An 18,916-nucleotide genomic window follows, 5' to 3' on the forward strand; every position below is an offset into this window, starting at 1 on the left:
TGATGAGCCCAGTTGAATGGAGAGGTTGTGATGAATCTTTGGGTCGGCCAAAGTTCTTTTTACAATGGCTGCTTCCTTATAAATGTTCATTCTGAGCATTGAAAGCTCGCATAGACATCCTGACCTCAAAGATATTTATAAAATCTCTACCAGTCCACAAAAACAGATTCCCCGCTGTGGCTTTGACTATGTAACAAAACTGATCTCTGTGGAGGAGATGGGTCATTCAACATCACTCATACAGTGAATCACATTTACTGTAAACGAGAAGACGCAAACACGTATCTTCACGTTGTGTTGCCTGCTTAAAATGACACTAGGTTTAGTATTATGCTTTGATGTTTTCTTCAAAAAATGAGAGAAAGTTTATTAACCACATGAGAGCACGTCTACTAAACTACCATCCAAATGAAAATCCAAGTTTGACATCTTGGCAGAAAGAAATGCGGGTTTTCATTGGTGGAGTCTTTTCTTTATGGAGGACCACCCATATACCCGACAGAGCATCTGAGAGGTTTCTAACACCACAAACTCATGATATTAAGGAGAAGATATGAGGAGAATATTCCGTTATGCACGCTGAGAAGAACTGCACGAGGAGGTCTCACATTTCAATTGCACTTGGGAATCTTAGCAGGAGACACAACAGAAGCCAGAATAAAAGAAAATAGGCAAAATAGAAGAAATCAGGGCCACTAAAGACAGCTGGACTAAGAATAACCTCAAACAATGACAGGGCAAGTCTCTGTGCATTTCCTTTATAACAAGACGTTATTGTTCTATACAAAGACAAAGCACGACAAGCAGACCTAAATAAGGTGGTTTCAAATAGTTTTGGGCTGCAGGAAAATCCTGAGGTAATGTGTGTCTGTGTTTCTAATTACAGAGTTTATATTTAGACAGACGAATAAGAGGTTGTTGAAGCTCTTGGTTGGGTCCACCCAGCAGCCTGTGACCAAACTGCCACGATCGAAGCACAACGTCCTTGTTTGGGAGAAACGAAGAGCGGCAAGGACAGAGGAAATGTGAAGAATTTCAATAAGTTGAGTACTGGGTTCAGGGTGTGTCTTGGGCGACACATTGCACAGATGAACAGAGTAAAGGTGTATTGAGTTTTATATAAAGAGGTAAAGCACAACCATGTCAGCGAAGATCTGTTTTTATCATCATGTGCCATCCTCATGTGAGAGCCTGAGGGCTGACTCCATCACCAACCAAGAGCAGGTTGACCAATTGTTCTTTAATGCTAACCAGTATTTACAATACTTAGTATATTTTTTCCACGACAGGAGTTTGAAGTTGTAGTTGCACTCAGTTACATTTTGCCTCTATTGTTATCCCTGCCTAAAACATTTCTCTGTGACGAAAACAAAACTCTGTCTTGTCAGCATATTGTGCTCGTTCACAAGAGCACTTTCAATGTGCATTCGCTTTGAGAATATATCGATTAAAGTCGTTATTTTGTTTGGTTTTTCGCACATAAAGAATACTCGTCGTTTAAAAGAAATTCAATTGAGTGACTATGAGCAGATGAACCATTTTAATGATGTCTTAAGTATTTTTCTGGACCTTGACAACAACTATTACCATGATGGGCCTGGAAATCTCTCGGATGTCACCTAAAGTAACCGTATTTGTTCTCCGAAGACGCCGGGAGGTCTTAAAACATGTTGAACGTCATGTGGGTGGGCAGAAATGTACACAATTTTGATTTTGAGGTGATCTTTTCCTTTAATGCATCACAACAATGAGTCTTTAGACAGCCTTGAGAGCATCGTATCCCTTTCTTCAACGCTAGTCTCAGCATGAGATCTCCAAAGCTCAAACCATCCAATCTTGGCTGAGTATGAATAGTGACATCTGCTGCTAGGCAGATTTCAGTGAGGGAGGAAAAAAATGCATATAGAACGCATATATCGATTTGTGACTATATTGTCACAAAAGTAACAAAACCAGTGCCAAGAGAGGCCGCTGCATTAACATCTAGTCAGATATACAATGCTACAAAAATGCAGTACACAAACCATTCTTTATGAAAAGCGACAGAGTTGTGTCAGAACGGAGCAGATTTACTTCATTCTGCTCTAATAGGATTAGACTAAAAGCCGAAAATAATCAATTAGTCAATAAGATGACAAATTGCAAAATTGTTGTGATAAGTGAAAATCGGTGCATGATAGCTAAATGTGTGCGACTTTTCTAATCTATACGTAAAGCCTTATAGAGCAGCAGTCTATTAACAGCAAGCAATAATCATTGTTATTTTTACTCGAGTCACAAGGCAGAGACAACAGCTGTCCAAAAACAACACACGTGAGTTATGAGGATCTACAGTATGTCTGCAGTAACGGCACAGTAAAATAAATAATACCGTATTTTTGTAATCTTTTGGATTGAACTCTGTTTTTAACAGTGAAGCATGAGGATTGATTCGTGAATATGACAGTGGATCCGAAGACACTGTTGCCATGGAGACAGGGAGTAAATGTTGACTTCGAGTAGTGTTTGGGGTATTTGTGTGTGTCTGGAGGAAACCAGGCCCCTGTTGTAAAGCACGTTTTATGAATGTTAGCCAAACTGCGGGATGACAAACATCAGGAATAAGGAAGATGCAAGATAAAGTCACTGTCGGGTGTCACTCAAAATACTGAAGATGTTAGTCAAAGATCTTTAGACCTTTAGTAGCGCTAAAACGGCAAGATAGGAACTCTGTGGGCTTTTGCTGCATTATTTATTGGTCATACTACCTGCAAGAACTAAACATTATATGCACTGCATATAACATTCTTGCCTGTGTTGAGCAGTTTACTTGATCGCAGAGCCACCTAGTGGGTCAAATTTTTTTTATATAACTCCATATAAGTGACAGGTCACACAAAAATCACAATTCTTTCATCTTCCTGTTTGACTTTCTTTCTTTTACAGGACACAAAAAACTATCATTTTAATGAATATTTTAATAAAGGGAGATACATGGAAACTAAGGACAAATTATGTATATATAAAGCGTTTTTATTGCGAGTTTTGTATTTTTTTCAAGACGATAAGCTCGTACTGTGATGTGTTTTCAATGGATAAAACATTTGCATGTCATTTCGAGGGGTGAGAACCAAAGGGGCGTGTGGTGAGCAGGACCAGCCTTTCCCTCACGGCTCTCGTCCCGCCCTGCACACCACAGGGAGTATTTGACATTTTGGGTAAAATGGAGATATATATATATATAGAGATATAGAGAGTATATTTCAAATGAAAGCCCTTTCTACAGCCAAAATTACATCTTAATCAATTTGGAGATATTCATCAAGAGCCTCTTCTTCTGGTTTTCTTCGGAGCAAATGTTTAAATATTGTTCAATAAGTACACTGTCATCCATGTGTGCGACAGCTTTATTATAAAAGATTCAAATCAATACATAAAGTAAGATCAAACTATGGTATTTTTTTGTTCTGGCTCTTCTGTAAAGTTGATGAAATGTCACTTCCGCCCCTCTGGTTCTCACTCCCTTGATATGTAGTATTAAGTACAAATCGACAGAAGATCTGAGAACATTTGTGACAAGGCCTGTTAAAACCCAGCTAAAGACATTTTTTGTGATTTACTGTTTTCTACATAAAATTATTATACATAATGTAATGAACATACTGTGATTATGAGACTTTAGGCGGGATTTCACAGACAGGGTCACCCATGTTGATATTTCATGTGAACGTTTGAAAAGCTTACGGCATGCTGGCGACATCTGCTGGTCAAATGTGTGTTAATGTAAAATAGATGTTCACCATCTTTGCCTCCAATACAGTATAAACATTTTAAATGGATGTTTTATATATAACGTTTTTAATATGAATAGCTTAATATGTATGTATAATATAACACTAATAGAAATAAAATCTAAAATATACATGTGTAGCTCTGTTGGTAGAGCGTAAAGCATCTTTAACAAATGTTTTGGGATTGATTCCCAAGGAACACACATGCTGATAAAACATACTTTGAATTCACTGATGCTTTGGACAAAGTGTCTTCTTTAAGTGTCCCTCATTCATAAAAGTAATGTAAAGTAGAATCTACTACACTAAACCTTTATACAGCCGTGGGAAAAATTCAAAGAGATCATTCCAAATTTTCACGTGATCAGTATTTCTAGATGTATTCTGGCCATTCCAGTCCAGTGTGTGTGAATTTCAACAAAATCAAACTTTAGAAGTGACATTAAGTCATCTGACAGAATGTGAAAGACTGCATGACAAAACTGTGACAAAAATCAAGGTTACCACATAATAATTATTTTTGTTCTTTTCCTAAATACAGATACAAATATTACTGTTATATTGCTTAAAAGTGAATATGAACAATATTTGTGGTCTGAAAAGATACAGAGCATCTTTTCTGTTACTTTCACCTGTTTGTCCAGTTTTCATTTTCTGCAAATAAATGCACATAGAAACAATATTTTGATTTGAAATTAAGTAGAAACATTGTTAGTAGTTCAGAGAATGAAGCAAAAAATGCTAATTTTCCATAAACACACAACCTATAAAACTGAGAATAAATTTGAAATGACGTATCTTAATTTTTTTCCATGGCTGTATGGGACATGTAACGCTAGTCACATCCCAATACAAAAACTTTACACAAGCCCTCAATTGTCCACAAATGTGCAAGCACACGAATGGAGAATATCATTTCAGCTGTGACCCTGAACCCACATCCCCAAGTGACTCCTCTGCCTCCCTCGACCCCGCCTTAAAACAGAAACAAACATTCATCGACAAGAATGTCCGTATTAGCATTTCCTTTCAAGAGAGAGGCCTGTTTGTTTGAACAAATTCCGTTTTCCTCAAAAAAAGTACAAACAGTCCTATTACTAATGTTCACACCAATATAACAAATTACCCCTTTACAAAGAAAGTAAAATCTTTGCAGTCTGGGAAAACGGCTAAAGCGTCCTTCTGAGAACTGCCATCCGTATGAAAGCGGTTATTTTTAGATCACTGTGTGTATACAACAAGCAATCCAGACACGGCAAGAAATGAAACGTTTACAGGACATCCAAACTCTTTCTGATACAGCCCATGCGATGTTGTATGTATGTCGTCCGAAACTCGGAATAACATTTTCTTATCAAGATTCAAGCACAACTATAAAAACTACAGAGAATGTCCTGCAAACACTCTTCGCGCATAAAGCTCTAAAACTACACGCAACCTGCACATAAAGATTTTAGGAATCAATGTTACATTTGAATATGCAAATCAACACACAAATTGGCTGGTACCACGTCGACCAGCCGATGACCAGCTTGAACCGGCAGAATCAAGCCTTCAAAACACAGCTACCATCCTAAAATGTATTCACCAGTGGGACGTCAAGACAAACTAAACTGATGACTGAGTGACATGTCACCTGCACACCTTGCAGATGGTGATGTAGTCGATCACAAGATCTTGGGAAGGTTTTCAATATAAACAAACGCACAACACTGAAACACGGATACTGGCAGGGATGGGCTAGTCGTGATATAGACTAGATCCATCTGTCGTGATGAAACTGTATACAGTACAGTAATTCCCCAGTTTTCAATAGGCTGGATTGGATAGAGAGAAAATAAAGGCCTGCGGGTTGTTTCACAAAAGAACTTTTGTGCTTTACACAGTATTGTGTTACATCAAGCGAATAATATTTAGAACAAACTTCCTGAAAGCAGTCTAGGAGATCAGAGTTTGTTTTAATCTGACAACATAATATGCATAATCCCCACAGAAAAACACTTCAAACCACACCTTTTCTTTACAACTCAGTCTGCTGGAAAGTGATAGCAAACACAACGTACACTAGGTAAATGACACAATCATTTTGGCACACAGCCTGATGTTTTGACAAACAGGTACAAGGATATCAATGTTTCACTGAGCGCAATTGCAGGTATATGTCGATTTTCTTACCTTACAAATACTACAAAAAATAGTATGAAATCAACTTAAATCATTTAAGAAACAAAAACTTTGACACTTACTTGCTACTGCTCTTATGGTTTGGAGAGTTGGTCTCACTGGTCTTCTTGCTTTGAAATCCCCCCATGCTGTCAGTCTGTTTGTAGAGTTTGTGTGATCATGTGTGTGTGTTTAAATATATAAATGTAGTGGTCCTAGCAGGTGTGATGGACTCATGTTGTCAGAAACATACGGTCCAGAGCTACAGCAGTGACAGCGCAAAGTGTGTCAGTACAGAAATGCTGAACCACTGCTTGTTTCTACGCTGTACGGTACCCCGCCTCTATCTCTCGGGCTCCTCCCACCTGAGCTGTCACACACGTTTTCTTATCTTAACGGGGACATACTGCACACTGTTATTGTTTTTATATACGGCTAACTGTAGACTAGCACTGAAATATACTCTATATTTATTATGATTGGTTATGATTATTTATTATTTGATTCTAAGTGTATTTGTTATTTAACTTTCTAATTCATTTTCCTATTATATTTATATATTATTTACTTAATAATATTTATGTATTCTATTTACAAATGATTTTGACAAATCTGCCTGAAACAGAGTTAGGGACAAATGTGTACAATACAATATATACATATGTCTATACAAGTCTGTTTTTGGAATATTTGTGATATTTTTTATTAACTTTAACGCAAACCTTAGCCAGTCTGCCAAACTTGTAGTAACTAATGGGCGCTACTCATGTGGACTCTAAACAAACATTCAGATGTGGGACATTCCACAGAACACTGGCAGGGAGGGATTGGGATACACACCCAGGCATCCATCCCGACAGGTTTATCTCATCGTATTTTGAATAGATCTGCATTGATGATCTAAAGTGATCAAGAACAAATACAAGTAAAAGGATCTGGCCAAAGGGCCACTCCTCCTCACATACAACTGCACAAGCATTTGCAGTGATCTCGTAAAACACGTTGCCGTGATCTCATGAGGCTGTGTTATAAGGGTCAACCTCATATGTGGGTCAAATCTGATTAGCTGTTCTTTTTAAGACCATATCAAGGTAATGTAGGAATTGTATGATGTTCTGAATAAGCTAGCTTGTGGAGCAACTGGAGATTAAAGGAACGACAGCAGTGCTTGGGACAGATAAGCATGCAAAAAGCGTGCGGTTAAAATAACCGGCAGTCTTCTAAATGCAATCTATGATCTTAATATCTCTGTGTTTTTCCACACAAACTGATCCTTCATCATTTACAGACCACTCATATCATTCCAAAGCAATATGAGTTTCCAAAACTACGTCCTTTTGAGAGAAGTTCACCTAAAAGTTCGCCTCACATGCACCTGACACATTTTTCCTCGCATTTAAAGACTTCGCAATAGTGCTGAAACGAAACTGTTCTGAGATCAGTGTGTGCTCCCTTAGGATGTATTTCCTTCATTTCAGAGTAGTAAGCAGTGAACGTCTTCGTATTGCCTCAAAGTGAAATGCCTATATCAAATATAGACAATTTTGCAAGACGTAGACAATGATACAGATGCACTTCCTGTTTCAGTTTTGAACACAGCACAAATGACGTCATGTGACATCAGTGCCACTCTCTATGCCAGTTGTTCCCAAACTTTTTGAAAGCAAGATGGCACCCCAACCCTGATTCACATGTTCATGCGTACGTACATATATAAAATTAAATCCAGAGGGCCAAACAACAAATTAAGTATAAACAGCTGCATTCATTTATTAGAAATGCATTACAACATACATTATAAGGTGAAACAACTCATTCAAATGAACCATCTGTCATATAGGCTACAACTCAGAGTTCGGTTCGTTTGAGTCATGTGAACGCTGTCTTCCCAACGCAGGTTTTTGCATATTCATGTTCGTACGAACATGCTCATATGTTGGTGTTTTGATATATTTTAAAACAGGGGTCTCCAACCTTTTTCTAGGCGAGGGCTACCAAAATATCTCAAATCCTCTAGAGGGCTACTTGTTGATAACATACTTTCAAACTTTAAACATGTGATGCCTTATTTTTACGCTCACAGAACCAAATTCAGTTTTCTTTCTGATATTTTTGCACTTGAACATATTAAAGCTTATAACACTTGCTAATAATAAACTTTCATGACGATGTAGCACTTGGCTGATCGGTATAGGTCACAGATTTTTCAACTGTCTTTAGCATTATTGGTGAGGCCTGTGTTTAGCGGGCACCTTACAGAGTTAATGCGGGCTACCAGGTCCCCACAGGCAACACGCTGGAGACCACTGTTTTAAAATATATGATGTAAAGATTATTAAATGATACTGGAAAAAACCTGAGATTCAGCGGCCACACTTGCCAGTTGTCACGGCACACACTTTGGGAACCACGGCTCTATACAACCGCAAGAATGTTCAACTGAAGTAAAACATTATATGAATTGTTTTTATGAATAAACACCTGAAAAACGTTTACGTCTGGTAAAATGGTATAGTAATAAACACTTTTTATAAATGTACTTACATGGTAGGCTTTTTGCTGAATATTACTGTGTGGCATGGGTTCGAAGAGTAGTAAAGAGTCAACAATAATTTCAAACAAAGCTTCCGAATAGCAATTTAGCAACATTAGTGCTGCTCCATCACATTTGGACTTTTGCCTGGTTTGCATACATGAGGCAGCTTAGAGAAGGATGTCGAAAAACTAAAATCTAATAAAGAATGCCATCTTGTGGTTGAAGTGAGCAAAGAGGAAAACATTCTTTCAATGGAGAAAAAAGTTAGTTCTACAAATGTAGTGTAAACTTTGAAAAGAAAAAGGAGAATATATATTTTGGTGCACGAAGCACAACCTGTAACCTCTTAAAGACAACTGAGTTCTGACGTTCTCTATACGAAGCAATTAACCCTATAGTTAAATGTAATAATGTTACAAAGTATAAGAATATATTAAATATGTTTAAGCAGGAAGAATGCATCAAGCCGAATTGGAGAACATGGAACATGACAAACTCTGTTCACTCAGGACTCCATGAGTTTTGTCTAGACTCCATTCAGAGGCATGCAACCATAAGTTATCTCACGCTGGGAAACTTTCCTTTGTTGACTCAACATCTTTCCATATCCTTCCACAAAGAATGATTACATAGTCTCCAGTGCAGCGTAGAGGTCAGGATGTAAGAATCTAAGCACGATAGATATCGCTCCACTCCTGATTTACAGGGCCAGACAAAGTTTCACCCTCCAGCATTCTAACTCAGATGACTGGCACACAACTTCACATTTCCCAGCAATGATGTGTGACCTCATCCTTCTGCTACTGGCCTTAAGATGCTTGAAAAAGAGAGAACGCCAACATGAAGCAATCCACATGCGAGGTTCAAGCTTTTGAGGCAGCTGCTCACTTAAAAGTAGATGTTGATGCCAATAAGATTCCAATTGGATTTTCATCCCGGTTTCTTTCTTCGGTGCCTAATGGCTGTTTAAAAACAGAAGAAATGTAAGAGTGAGCCAACAGTGAGTCTTTTTATAAAACGGGAGGGTCGCTGACCTGTTCTTTCCGAATGTGGGCTGTTCGGGGACTTCTGTACGTTTCTCATCGAATGAATTTAGCAAACCGACCTCTACGTCGGCGGATGAGGTGGCGGCACAATTACAGCATCAACAAGAATAGAGTTCTCATGTGGTTACCGACTCCTCACAAAACCACAGTTCATATAGTCTAACTTGCCATCCCTGATGATCAAAGATGATGCCGGTATTTACATTTCACAGGCATTTCCAAGCACTCGACAACCATGTGACTGTGAAAGGAATGCAGGATCTGCAGAAGACTTCAGCCTGGATTGTGACAATTTGTGCACTGAAGTGTGTAAGTAAGTACCGACTCTCTAAAGCTGTTAATATTTTGGAAAGTAGACCAAAACGCAGTGAAAACAACAGGACTCTTCAGGGGCAAACAAATATAAAAGTGGTAAAGTTTGGACTGTAAAACCTGAGCAACCAAATTACTTCTGTGAGCTAAGAACTACCCTTCACACCCAACAGACAATATAACTGTATAATATTACAATGAACAGAGCTGTGACTAGTGACTGACTAGCCCGCGTAAAACCCTCAAGACACGCGCCGGATAAATTCCCTTACCAGAGTACGTCAGCACCAAAATACTCTATATTTATTTATACGAGTGAATAAACCGTTTCAGTAAATAAACCGTTTTGTTTCCAGTGTGTTGTACATAAAATTTGCGTTCTTGTGTTTACAAACAGCCGCACAGATCGTTGCGTAATGATGCGCTTCAAAACAAGTTCTAGCTTGTCACTTGTAAGCAGTCGCACTTTAAAGTACACCACACATTCCATATAAACCCATATAAAACACTATATACGAATCCTACAGTACACCATGGCAAGGTTCAAAAACACGAATATCTATGAATTCTACAGTTTAGTACAGTAAATATGCTATAATGCTAGTCTTTATGTGGGTGGGTCTTTAGCACCGTATTGCTCTTTTATATATCGCTTATTGCTCCCCGAACTCTTTGTAAGTCGCTTGGATAAAAGCGTCTGACTAAATGTAAATGTAATGGAGGTTACGCAGTAAATATGTAGTACAGAATGTTAAAATAACGTGAAATGTTAACGCAAATAAACGTTTTAAAAGTATCTCAAAGTAAGCGTCCCGTGAACTGCGCTCGTTCTGTGCGTTAGCTACAGAAAGCACAAAATTTGAGGAAAGGAAGGTGTTGAACGCTGAAATGTCATTGTTACTGACTTACTGAGATAAAAAATCTACTTTTATCACAAGCAGCGTGTAAATTCGAGCTTCCATGGACGTGTAACATAACCGGCTTCCGTTCCCTCCAAGGCAGATGAGAAAACACAAAACAGCTGTAGTATAACATTCCTCTAAGTGCGCTTGCTCACCTCACATACATGTTCTTCTGTTTCGTCAAACGCTGTAGATCGGACTTCATTCAAATATCTTCTTCCCCTGTTGACACGTCGTTAACGCGTCCCGAAGTAGTGCGGCGTGCGTGCGCGCGCGTTTAAAGGGAGGCGGCGAGGAGCTGACTGGAGTAATGCTGTTGTGTTTACTGGCGGAGGCTGGGAGGGCACTTCATGACTCTGTATGGAAACGGGATGTTTTGTAATGTGTGGCGCACTGTTCCAGAAATGGACGAACTTCCCGCTGGCTATGATCAGACTTTTGTCTTAAAGACGGTGATATTTGAGGGACGTCTGTCTGACGATACACCGACAAGCACGTGGCAACAAGAAACGTGCTGTATAAGAACACGACACATACTTTAGGTTAGGAATTTAATAATAATAAAAACATCCATACATTTGGAATACAATATTCAATTATACATTTCAAGATTAGAAAACCACTGACCAAAGTCACAATAAGTTAGAATAGAGTGTTGGTGCACGGGGGACATCTAATGGGTTGGGTGTCTCAAAGCCTGCCTTGAGATGGCTGACATAATACTTTATTCATTGGCACACGTTTAGATGATATTCCATTAAAAAAGTTGTTTTAGGTAGTTAACTGGTTGTAATCGGTGATATTAGTTACTAGACTCACCATATACTGGGCCTTGTTATTACTATACAATACATTTATAACAGTCACATCTAAGACTGTGAAGATGCCACTGGAAAATCTTCATATATCTCCTTCAGAACCAAGAGAGCGGTATCTTCCGACTCCCTGCAATACATAAGATGATTATTCATTTTATCCCTCTTTAGTTACAATAAGGCAGTGTTTCTCAAACTTTTTCTGCCATTCCCCATTTGGAGGTTGGGAAGGGTTCTGAACCCCACCTTTCGCCAACAAAATGGTAATACACTTTCCATTTACATTTATGCGCTTGGCATAATACAATTGTATCTACGTATGTGCAATCCTTGGGATCGAACCCATGACCTCAGCATTGCTAACACCATGTTCTAACCACTGAGCTACAGGAAAGCTTTCCGTGTAACAAACTTATCCATTGCTCACTTTTATACTTGCCACCGCCTACTGCCTCTCCACATTGTGCCGCTTCAATTAACATCCCGGCATGAAATCGTTCTCCAAGGCTACATCCGTGTGACATTTTCTTTGCAGTCTGATGTTGTTTTATGAAAGGCTTACATTAAAATGTGTCGTTGTTATTTTTTTGAGTGCACGGTCAATAAATAAAGGAATTCATAAAAATGACCCAATTTGCTCCCGTTCGTCGCGCCCCATCTGTCATGTCTCTATTCCCCACCAGTGGGGCCCGCCCCACACTTTGAGAAACACTGCAATAAGGCAAGATATATAAGATTTGTTATTGGTTCGTATTTTTTCTTACCAGTAGCACAAATGGCTCTGTATGGCGAATAGGTATTCATTAAAACTCTCTATTGGAGTCTCCTGAAGAACATAATCAATGCGTCGTCCACGATTCAACATCCCCACCTTCATGATCTTCTCTTCCTGTTCCATTGGTGAGTCTGTGATTATTGAAAAAACTTCAACTGTCTATAATGGATATTGCAGATAGAAAGCTTTATTACAGTAGTTATCCTATTATTAATATTAACACACAGTTTTATATGTACCTTCTGGTTCCTCTATAGGGGACATTGAATTGAGTCCACCCTCCGCCAGTGCTGGTGTGGGCACCTGAGAAATGCTCTGCCAAACCATGCGCAGGGAGCCCAAAAAGTCAGAGCTGACTCGAGTCAAACCCTCTTTTAGCTCTGCAGAAATCAAAGAGCTTATAGTGACAACATTTATATACTATACATTTTTAATTCTAATGAACGATTTAGTTGTGTAAAGGTGATCTGAAATACCGAGATGCATCCTCTTTCTGCCTTTATGATGGGGCATCAACATAGCTGGTAGGTTTACATCCGAAGGCAAAATCATGGGCTCGATCCGATATGCCACTGGGTCAAACTGCATAGATTTTATATTAAGGTGTAAGAGCGCAGTTACGTGATGCGTATGATTTAAGATTCTTGAATATTGTTTCAGTTGTGGTCTTACTGGATGGAAGATGTTGTAGAAACTCTTGCAGGTAGGGAAGCTGTAATTAGGGTCGACCCTCTTTAGTCCTCGGACGGTCAAAAACATTCCTATGGGTGAGCCTAAGGCAAAAAATGCCTGAGGATGAAACGCAAACTGAGGATAGTCAATGGAAACCTGCGGAATAAAGAAAAAAATGTAGAACAAATTATTTTCTAGTCATGTCGCAGACAATTCAAGACAATATCATAAGTAGATAAAATATTATTAGTTAATATATATATATATATATATACAGTATATAAATATTATATAAATATCAGTAATTTATTTATAAATAAATATTATTAAAAAAGAACAGTCTAAATTTAATTAATTATATTTTGAATTAATTGATACATTATTCATAATTATAATTAATGCATAATTAAATTAAATTAATCCAAGTACATCATACAAATGTTATAACATAAAAACTAAATACACCAATGTACATTGCATTATTGTATTATATTTACAGATTGCAACATTTTTATAATAAATACATTTTTTACTATACCTTCATATCAGAGTTGTTATAGTTAATAATTAATATTTTAAATTAGTTTTTATTTTTAGATTTGTATGTAAATTATAGCAAATGACCTGCACACTATTGCCATTTGATTATTTATTTGTTTATTTTATGGTTGCAATTTAATATTCATTTACTTTTAGTTTAGTTTTACTAAATTTACTCATTTCAGTTGATTTTTTGCAAGTAATTTTAAGGGCAATATTTAATTTAATTTTAACAAACATTTTAGTAAACTAGAATAACTTGCTTCATATAAACCAAAGACGGGCTACAGGCTTTTTATACGGGCTACTATATAAAGTGTCTTAATTTAGCCTATGTAATTTCACCCCACACTAATGACTTTTTTACCTGTCCAATGCCAACATCAAAATGCTGATAATCCACTGCACTAGTGGTGGTGTTCTGATGTTCATGAGTACTTCTCATACCTAGACCTGAGGAATGAGCTGCATGTCCACTTCCGGCTCTGGAGTGCTGTTGGTTAGTCAAGAAGAAAGTGTCAAAACACTCCGATCCAAAACAACGGATTCCTTTCTGCCCCCTTTAACTTGACCATATGGGTGTGGATAGGAAACCTCAAGCAATTAAGCCCACATGAACTTCTGCCATGAGCCATTGAGCTTTTCCAAACACAGAACTATGAGGAATTACCTTCCATTTCTTCACCAAGTTCATAATTTTCTTGCGAGGTCCAAGAGGTATTCCAATGTCTTTAAGGTCCCCCTCGGAGCAAAGCATCTGAAAGAAAAAAAAATATCAGTGAGGTTTAAAAAGGAAGATGTAGCAGTTTGCAAAAATGTGCTAAAAAGCTTGAAAACTGACCAGGGAATCTAGATCTACTTGTTCTCGATTTAGTATTTTGAGATGCTCATCCAACCCCTGACCCCTTAGCGCATCCTCCAGGGTGTTAAAGGAACAGCAAGCTGTAGCAATTTTAGGGTCATCATCATGGAGCTGGATAAAAACACAACAAAACATTAATAATCAATCGATTTAAAGAATCAATAGAAGTCACAATATTGTTTTAGCAGCATGCTACTACTGCATCATTATGGTTTAATGAGCAAAAATATTTGATGAATAACATCAATTAGATTTTTTATTTTATTTTAAAAATTAGATTTCTTTCGTTGAAATTTATGGTATAGATGCATGAGGCTAAATTTGTACCTGCTAAAATTCACGTATGTAATAAAAAACTTGAATTTGATAAATCTTAGAGCTCACCATGTTTAATTATAATAACATAATTTTAGATAAAGTCATTTAGATAAGTTGTTACGACAAACCAATCACGTGACAAACCTCATCGTGACCAGTGGTCTCTGAATCTATCTTCTGATTGGTCAAAAGATCAAAAAGGATCAATGAACCTGCAAAAAAAAATGACAGCATTTTATTAAAACCCCACGTAAAATGTTTGCAGCAACAGGTTATATGTAGTTTTACAAAGCAAAGTTATAGCTATATACCAAGACTATGTCCTGCCAGTGAAACGTATCCTGTAAAGGATGGATGTCTTTGTAGGAAGAGGCTGTGCAGACTGTTGATCTCCGAGGCCACTGTATCTACAATGGTCTGACCGTATGTGGCGCTATTGTAGAAGAAAAGGTCCAGCACCGTGTCATTGCTGAACTGACGCAGGCCGCTGATACTGGGAAGTGTGATTCTTTCAATGTCTCTATTGGGAGTAAAAGTAAACAAGAAAAATATTCATGTAGCTTTTACATAGTTTTAACTTAAACCTTAGGTCTGTTTTTGTGCCCATCTTACTTGTCAACTCCTGTAGTTTCTCCATGCAAGACTCTGTGCCAATTGACTGGAAGATACTCCACTCTCCCAATGGTGCTCTCACCCTGCCTGAAGTGAGTGTTTATAAGGCCGTTCGATGCGTTACGAAACTCGTTCACTGCAGCAAACGAAACATAAATACTCTCAAAACAGAGCATTGTTGAGTGGCGGCTTTATGAGATTCTTGTTTTAGATTATAAGGGTTACAAAATACAGCTCACCACAATGGACAATGCTACGCAGACGTATGTCACAGGCCGGACCAATACCGTGAACCATAAACACCAGATGGTCTACTACCTCTGGCTCTCCTATAAATAAAATAATGCTTTACCTTAAAAAAAGCTAAACAAAGCTCTATTTAAGACATGGGGTGCTGCACTCACCCTCTGGAATCTCTATTGAAATACTTTCAATTCCTCTTTTCAGCGTCCTGGGTTGAGACCGCTCCGACGGGGAAGGGGGGAAGTCCTTGCAGCTATTTTGATGCAATGTCATGAGCTAAAATACAATTTTTAATAACACACAGATTGAGACAAAATGTTTATTTGTTCCGTTGGTATGGGGAATTGATTTTTCGTACAATACCTTTGGATTGTGGAGGATCACAGTTTCTCCTGTTGGAAGCTCCAGATTTGTTTTCCATTCGTTCAGGGTAAATGCAATCATATAGGCGTCCTGTTCCAAACAAAGAAATGTAATTTGCTTCAATCCATTTAGTATTCCAGAAATAAAATATGTTTCTTCAAAACGCACCTCTAGGATCTCACTGAGTTCTTCAGTATAAGGAGAAAAGTTAATGTCTTTGCTGCCTTTGTGGAACCATGAGCAGCGCCTGACCTCGGTGGGCGTCTGTTCCCAGTATACAGCGTAACGTTGTCTTTCTCGTAGCCTGACATCATACCTCCTTCCTTCGGTAGCCACCACCACCTCCTCCGTTCCGTGTTTCCCTACTAAAGACATCATTCTGATGTGTGATTATGTCACAAACTTGACAACAAAACAAAAACATTTTCAGCAATATAAAGACCTCGAGTGTATGCATTCTCCAGCCGCTGCGAGTCGTCCTCGCTGAAGGGTTGCCAGGAATCCCTGGAGTCCACCTGCTGGTTGTAGAACCAGTGGTAGTGGATGGTTTCATAAGGCTCAGCAGTAGTCATGTCGAGCGCTTAACTGCAAATATGTTTTTGTGTATTTTAGTCAATGCTTTCAAGGACTAAAATTGGATTAAAAATGCGATGGGATGAAAGGTCACTTTTGTTGACAGAATATTTATTGCAGTTAAAGTATTTCACCTTTAAAATTAAAATTCTGTGATCATATACTCGCTCTTGTCAATTTAAACCTGTATTACTTGCTTTCTTCCACAGAACAAAAAAGAAGATATTTTGAAGAAAGTTTTTAACAGCCCCCCATTCACTTGCATTGGTTGCAGTAGAAGTGAATGGGGGGGCTGTGTGGTTCTATTACCAACAGTTTTCAAAATATCTTATTTTGTGTTTTGCAGAAGAAAGTAAGTAATACGGGTTTGAAATGACAAGAGGGTGAGTATATGATGACAGATTTTCATTATGAAGGTGAACTACTGCTTTAAAGGGGGAGTTCATCCAAAAATCTACTTTGTGACCCACACAATGTTAAACATGTTTACAGAACTTCTGGTATCTTCGGACCACAAATTAAGATATTTAGTTGGCATCCGATAGATTTCCAGGCCTCCTCATAGATATCATGATGTCAGTTTTTGCCATGGTCCAGAAAAGTACTAAAGACATTTTTATATTAGTCCATCCGCTCATAGTGGCTCAGTTTATGTTTTTGAAGCGACGAGAATGCTTTATGTGCGAAAAACAAAATGTCTTGTCAGTGTATGTCGCGTGCTTACGAGAGCACTTCTTCTTCTTCTTGGAGGAAAGAACTGTCCCACGTTGTGAGTCAGAGCGCCGAGGTCCCATAAGGGAATGCCCCATGCGGTGTTCGGCGCACAAATCTAATACACATGCGTCAAAGTGCTCTCGTCCAAGAAGACGAGGACCTCTCGTGAACACAGTATTTTGCTTTGTTTTTCACACATGAAGCATTCTCGTTGCTTCAAAGAAATTCAACCGAGCCATTATGAGCGGATGAACCAATTCAATGATGTCTTAAGTACTTTTCTGGACCTTGGCAAAAACTGACACCATGATGTCAATGAGAAGGCCTGGAAATCTCTCGGATGTCATCTAAATATCTTCATTTGTCAAAAATCACACAAAATAGACTTTTTGGGCCTGCCTCCGTGGATTAATTTTCACATAAATTGATTTTGACTCCTCTAAAAATTATATAAAAAATGATATTTATCATAATTCACGAACAAAAATAGCTTTAAAATGATAAATCGGTCAGTTCTGGTCCTCGACTCCTATTGGTTGAGCCGAGTTCTAAGCCGTATATAAGATGCCCCGATTTATAACTGCTGACCGCATTACATAGCATAAATATCACTTTATTTACTGTATTTTATGAAACCTTGCTAAGCATATGGAAAAAACGTTTTATAAAAGCAATAAACCCCGATAAGCAGTGGGTAACAGTGCATGTTAAAGCGCCTTTAGCTGTTATAAAATGCACTGTAACCCACTGCTTCTTGTGGCGTATTGCTTTATTACCATCATGTATATAAAACAGGACGGATGTGTTGGGCGTGAATTTGTCCTCCAAAAGTAGGACAAGGTACGTAAGACCTCCAAAATATTTGACACAATTGTATCACATTAAAAGAGATACTTAAGTTGCCGTGTGTTGTTTCTTAAACAGAAACTACGATACAATGTCTCGATAAAAACAAACAATAACACGCTGGCTTTCAAAATAAAGCACCGAGTCAGTGCCACTCAGACACGAGTCTTTTTACACACCTATACAGCGCGATGTTAAGACATTCTGTTCCCAAATACCGAGGACGTTTAACCTCTGGAAATACGGAGCAAAGAAGAAAAACACAATTTACTGACGTATCGTCATCTACTCACCGGCTGGCCGTACGGATGCCCGTGTGGGACAATTGACTTCTGACAGAGCGAACCTCACAGTGCTGTTCACAAGTGTAAGTAAATCCTCCAAAGAGAAAAGCTGCAGTTTTATTATTGGTCTTAAAATGGTGTGAAGGTCGATTAAGATCACCAATAGAAAACTTCATGACACATCTAGGACTTCCACAAATGCTAAAAATAAGTCAATGTGCATTGCGCAATTGTAATGATGCTTAAAAGTCATACCCGATAATAGAAACATTACAAACAAATAACTCAACAATAATTCAATTCAAGAGAGAAGATTTTGTTTATACTTTACTTTTAAATTCCAGTAGTGAATTAACGTAGATTTTAATAGATGTTGCTTTAGTTTTTTAAGTACACGGCAGACCATCTACGTGTCAAAATTCTGGACACGTGTTTGCTGTTATTGCTTAATATCCTATCCAATATTGATATGATCTAATTTTAAGAATTTAATCTGTACGCCTAAAGATGTATTTTAAAAGCAAACAAATTCAAGTGTTTTTAATGGAGGTATACACTTGAAATCTTACC

General features: G+C 38.1%; 2 protein-coding genes across 5 annotated transcripts in view; both read right to left on the minus strand.

The window, feature by feature from the left end:
- Positions 1-11,033, minus strand: part of tacc1 (transforming, acidic coiled-coil containing protein 1) — a 30,125-nt gene extending 19,092 nt beyond the window's left edge. The window contains exon 1 of one of the 2 annotated variants that reach the window (XM_079448477.1): positions 10,885-11,033. In XM_079448477.1, coding sequence (XP_079304603.1) covers positions 10,885-10,934 — 50 coding nt within the window. In that variant the 5' untranslated portion in view covers positions 10,935-11,033. Of the gene's footprint in view, positions 1-6,016; positions 6,286-10,884 lie in introns of those variants that run through there. The other variant, XM_079448476.1, reaches the window with a different exon arrangement.
- Positions 11,034-11,253: 220 nt separating this feature from the next.
- Positions 11,254-18,560, minus strand: ddhd2 (DDHD domain containing 2). 3 transcript variants are annotated; one of them, XM_079448478.1, is made up of 17 exons: positions 18,356-18,560; positions 16,372-16,514; positions 16,098-16,294; positions 15,930-16,019; positions 15,728-15,842; positions 15,563-15,652; positions 15,324-15,459; positions 15,023-15,231; positions 14,856-14,923; positions 14,373-14,504; positions 14,202-14,288; positions 13,899-14,024; positions 12,992-13,147; positions 12,796-12,901; positions 12,559-12,699; positions 12,309-12,450; positions 11,254-11,674 (listed from the first exon to the last, which is right to left on the minus strand). In XM_079448478.1, the coding sequence occupies exons 2-17, from the start codon at positions 16,499-16,501 to the stop codon at positions 11,599-11,601; spliced, it is 2,001 nt and encodes a 666-aa protein (XP_079304604.1). In that variant the 5' UTR covers positions 16,502-16,514; positions 18,356-18,560; the 3' UTR covers positions 11,254-11,598. The 3 variants fall into 3 exon arrangements, with proteins under 3 accessions (XP_079304604.1, XP_079304605.1, XP_079304606.1); XM_079448479.1 differs by having other exon boundaries at positions 11,265-11,674; positions 18,242-18,366; XM_079448480.1 differs by having other exon boundaries at positions 11,265-11,674; positions 16,372-16,444; positions 18,242-18,360.
- Between the last annotated feature and the right edge of the window lie 356 nt (positions 18,561-18,916).

Source organism: Barbatula barbatula (assembly GCF_947034865.1).
Source record: "Barbatula barbatula genome assembly, chromosome: 24".
Classification (NCBI taxonomy): domain Eukaryota; kingdom Metazoa; phylum Chordata; class Actinopteri; order Cypriniformes; family Nemacheilidae; genus Barbatula; species Barbatula barbatula.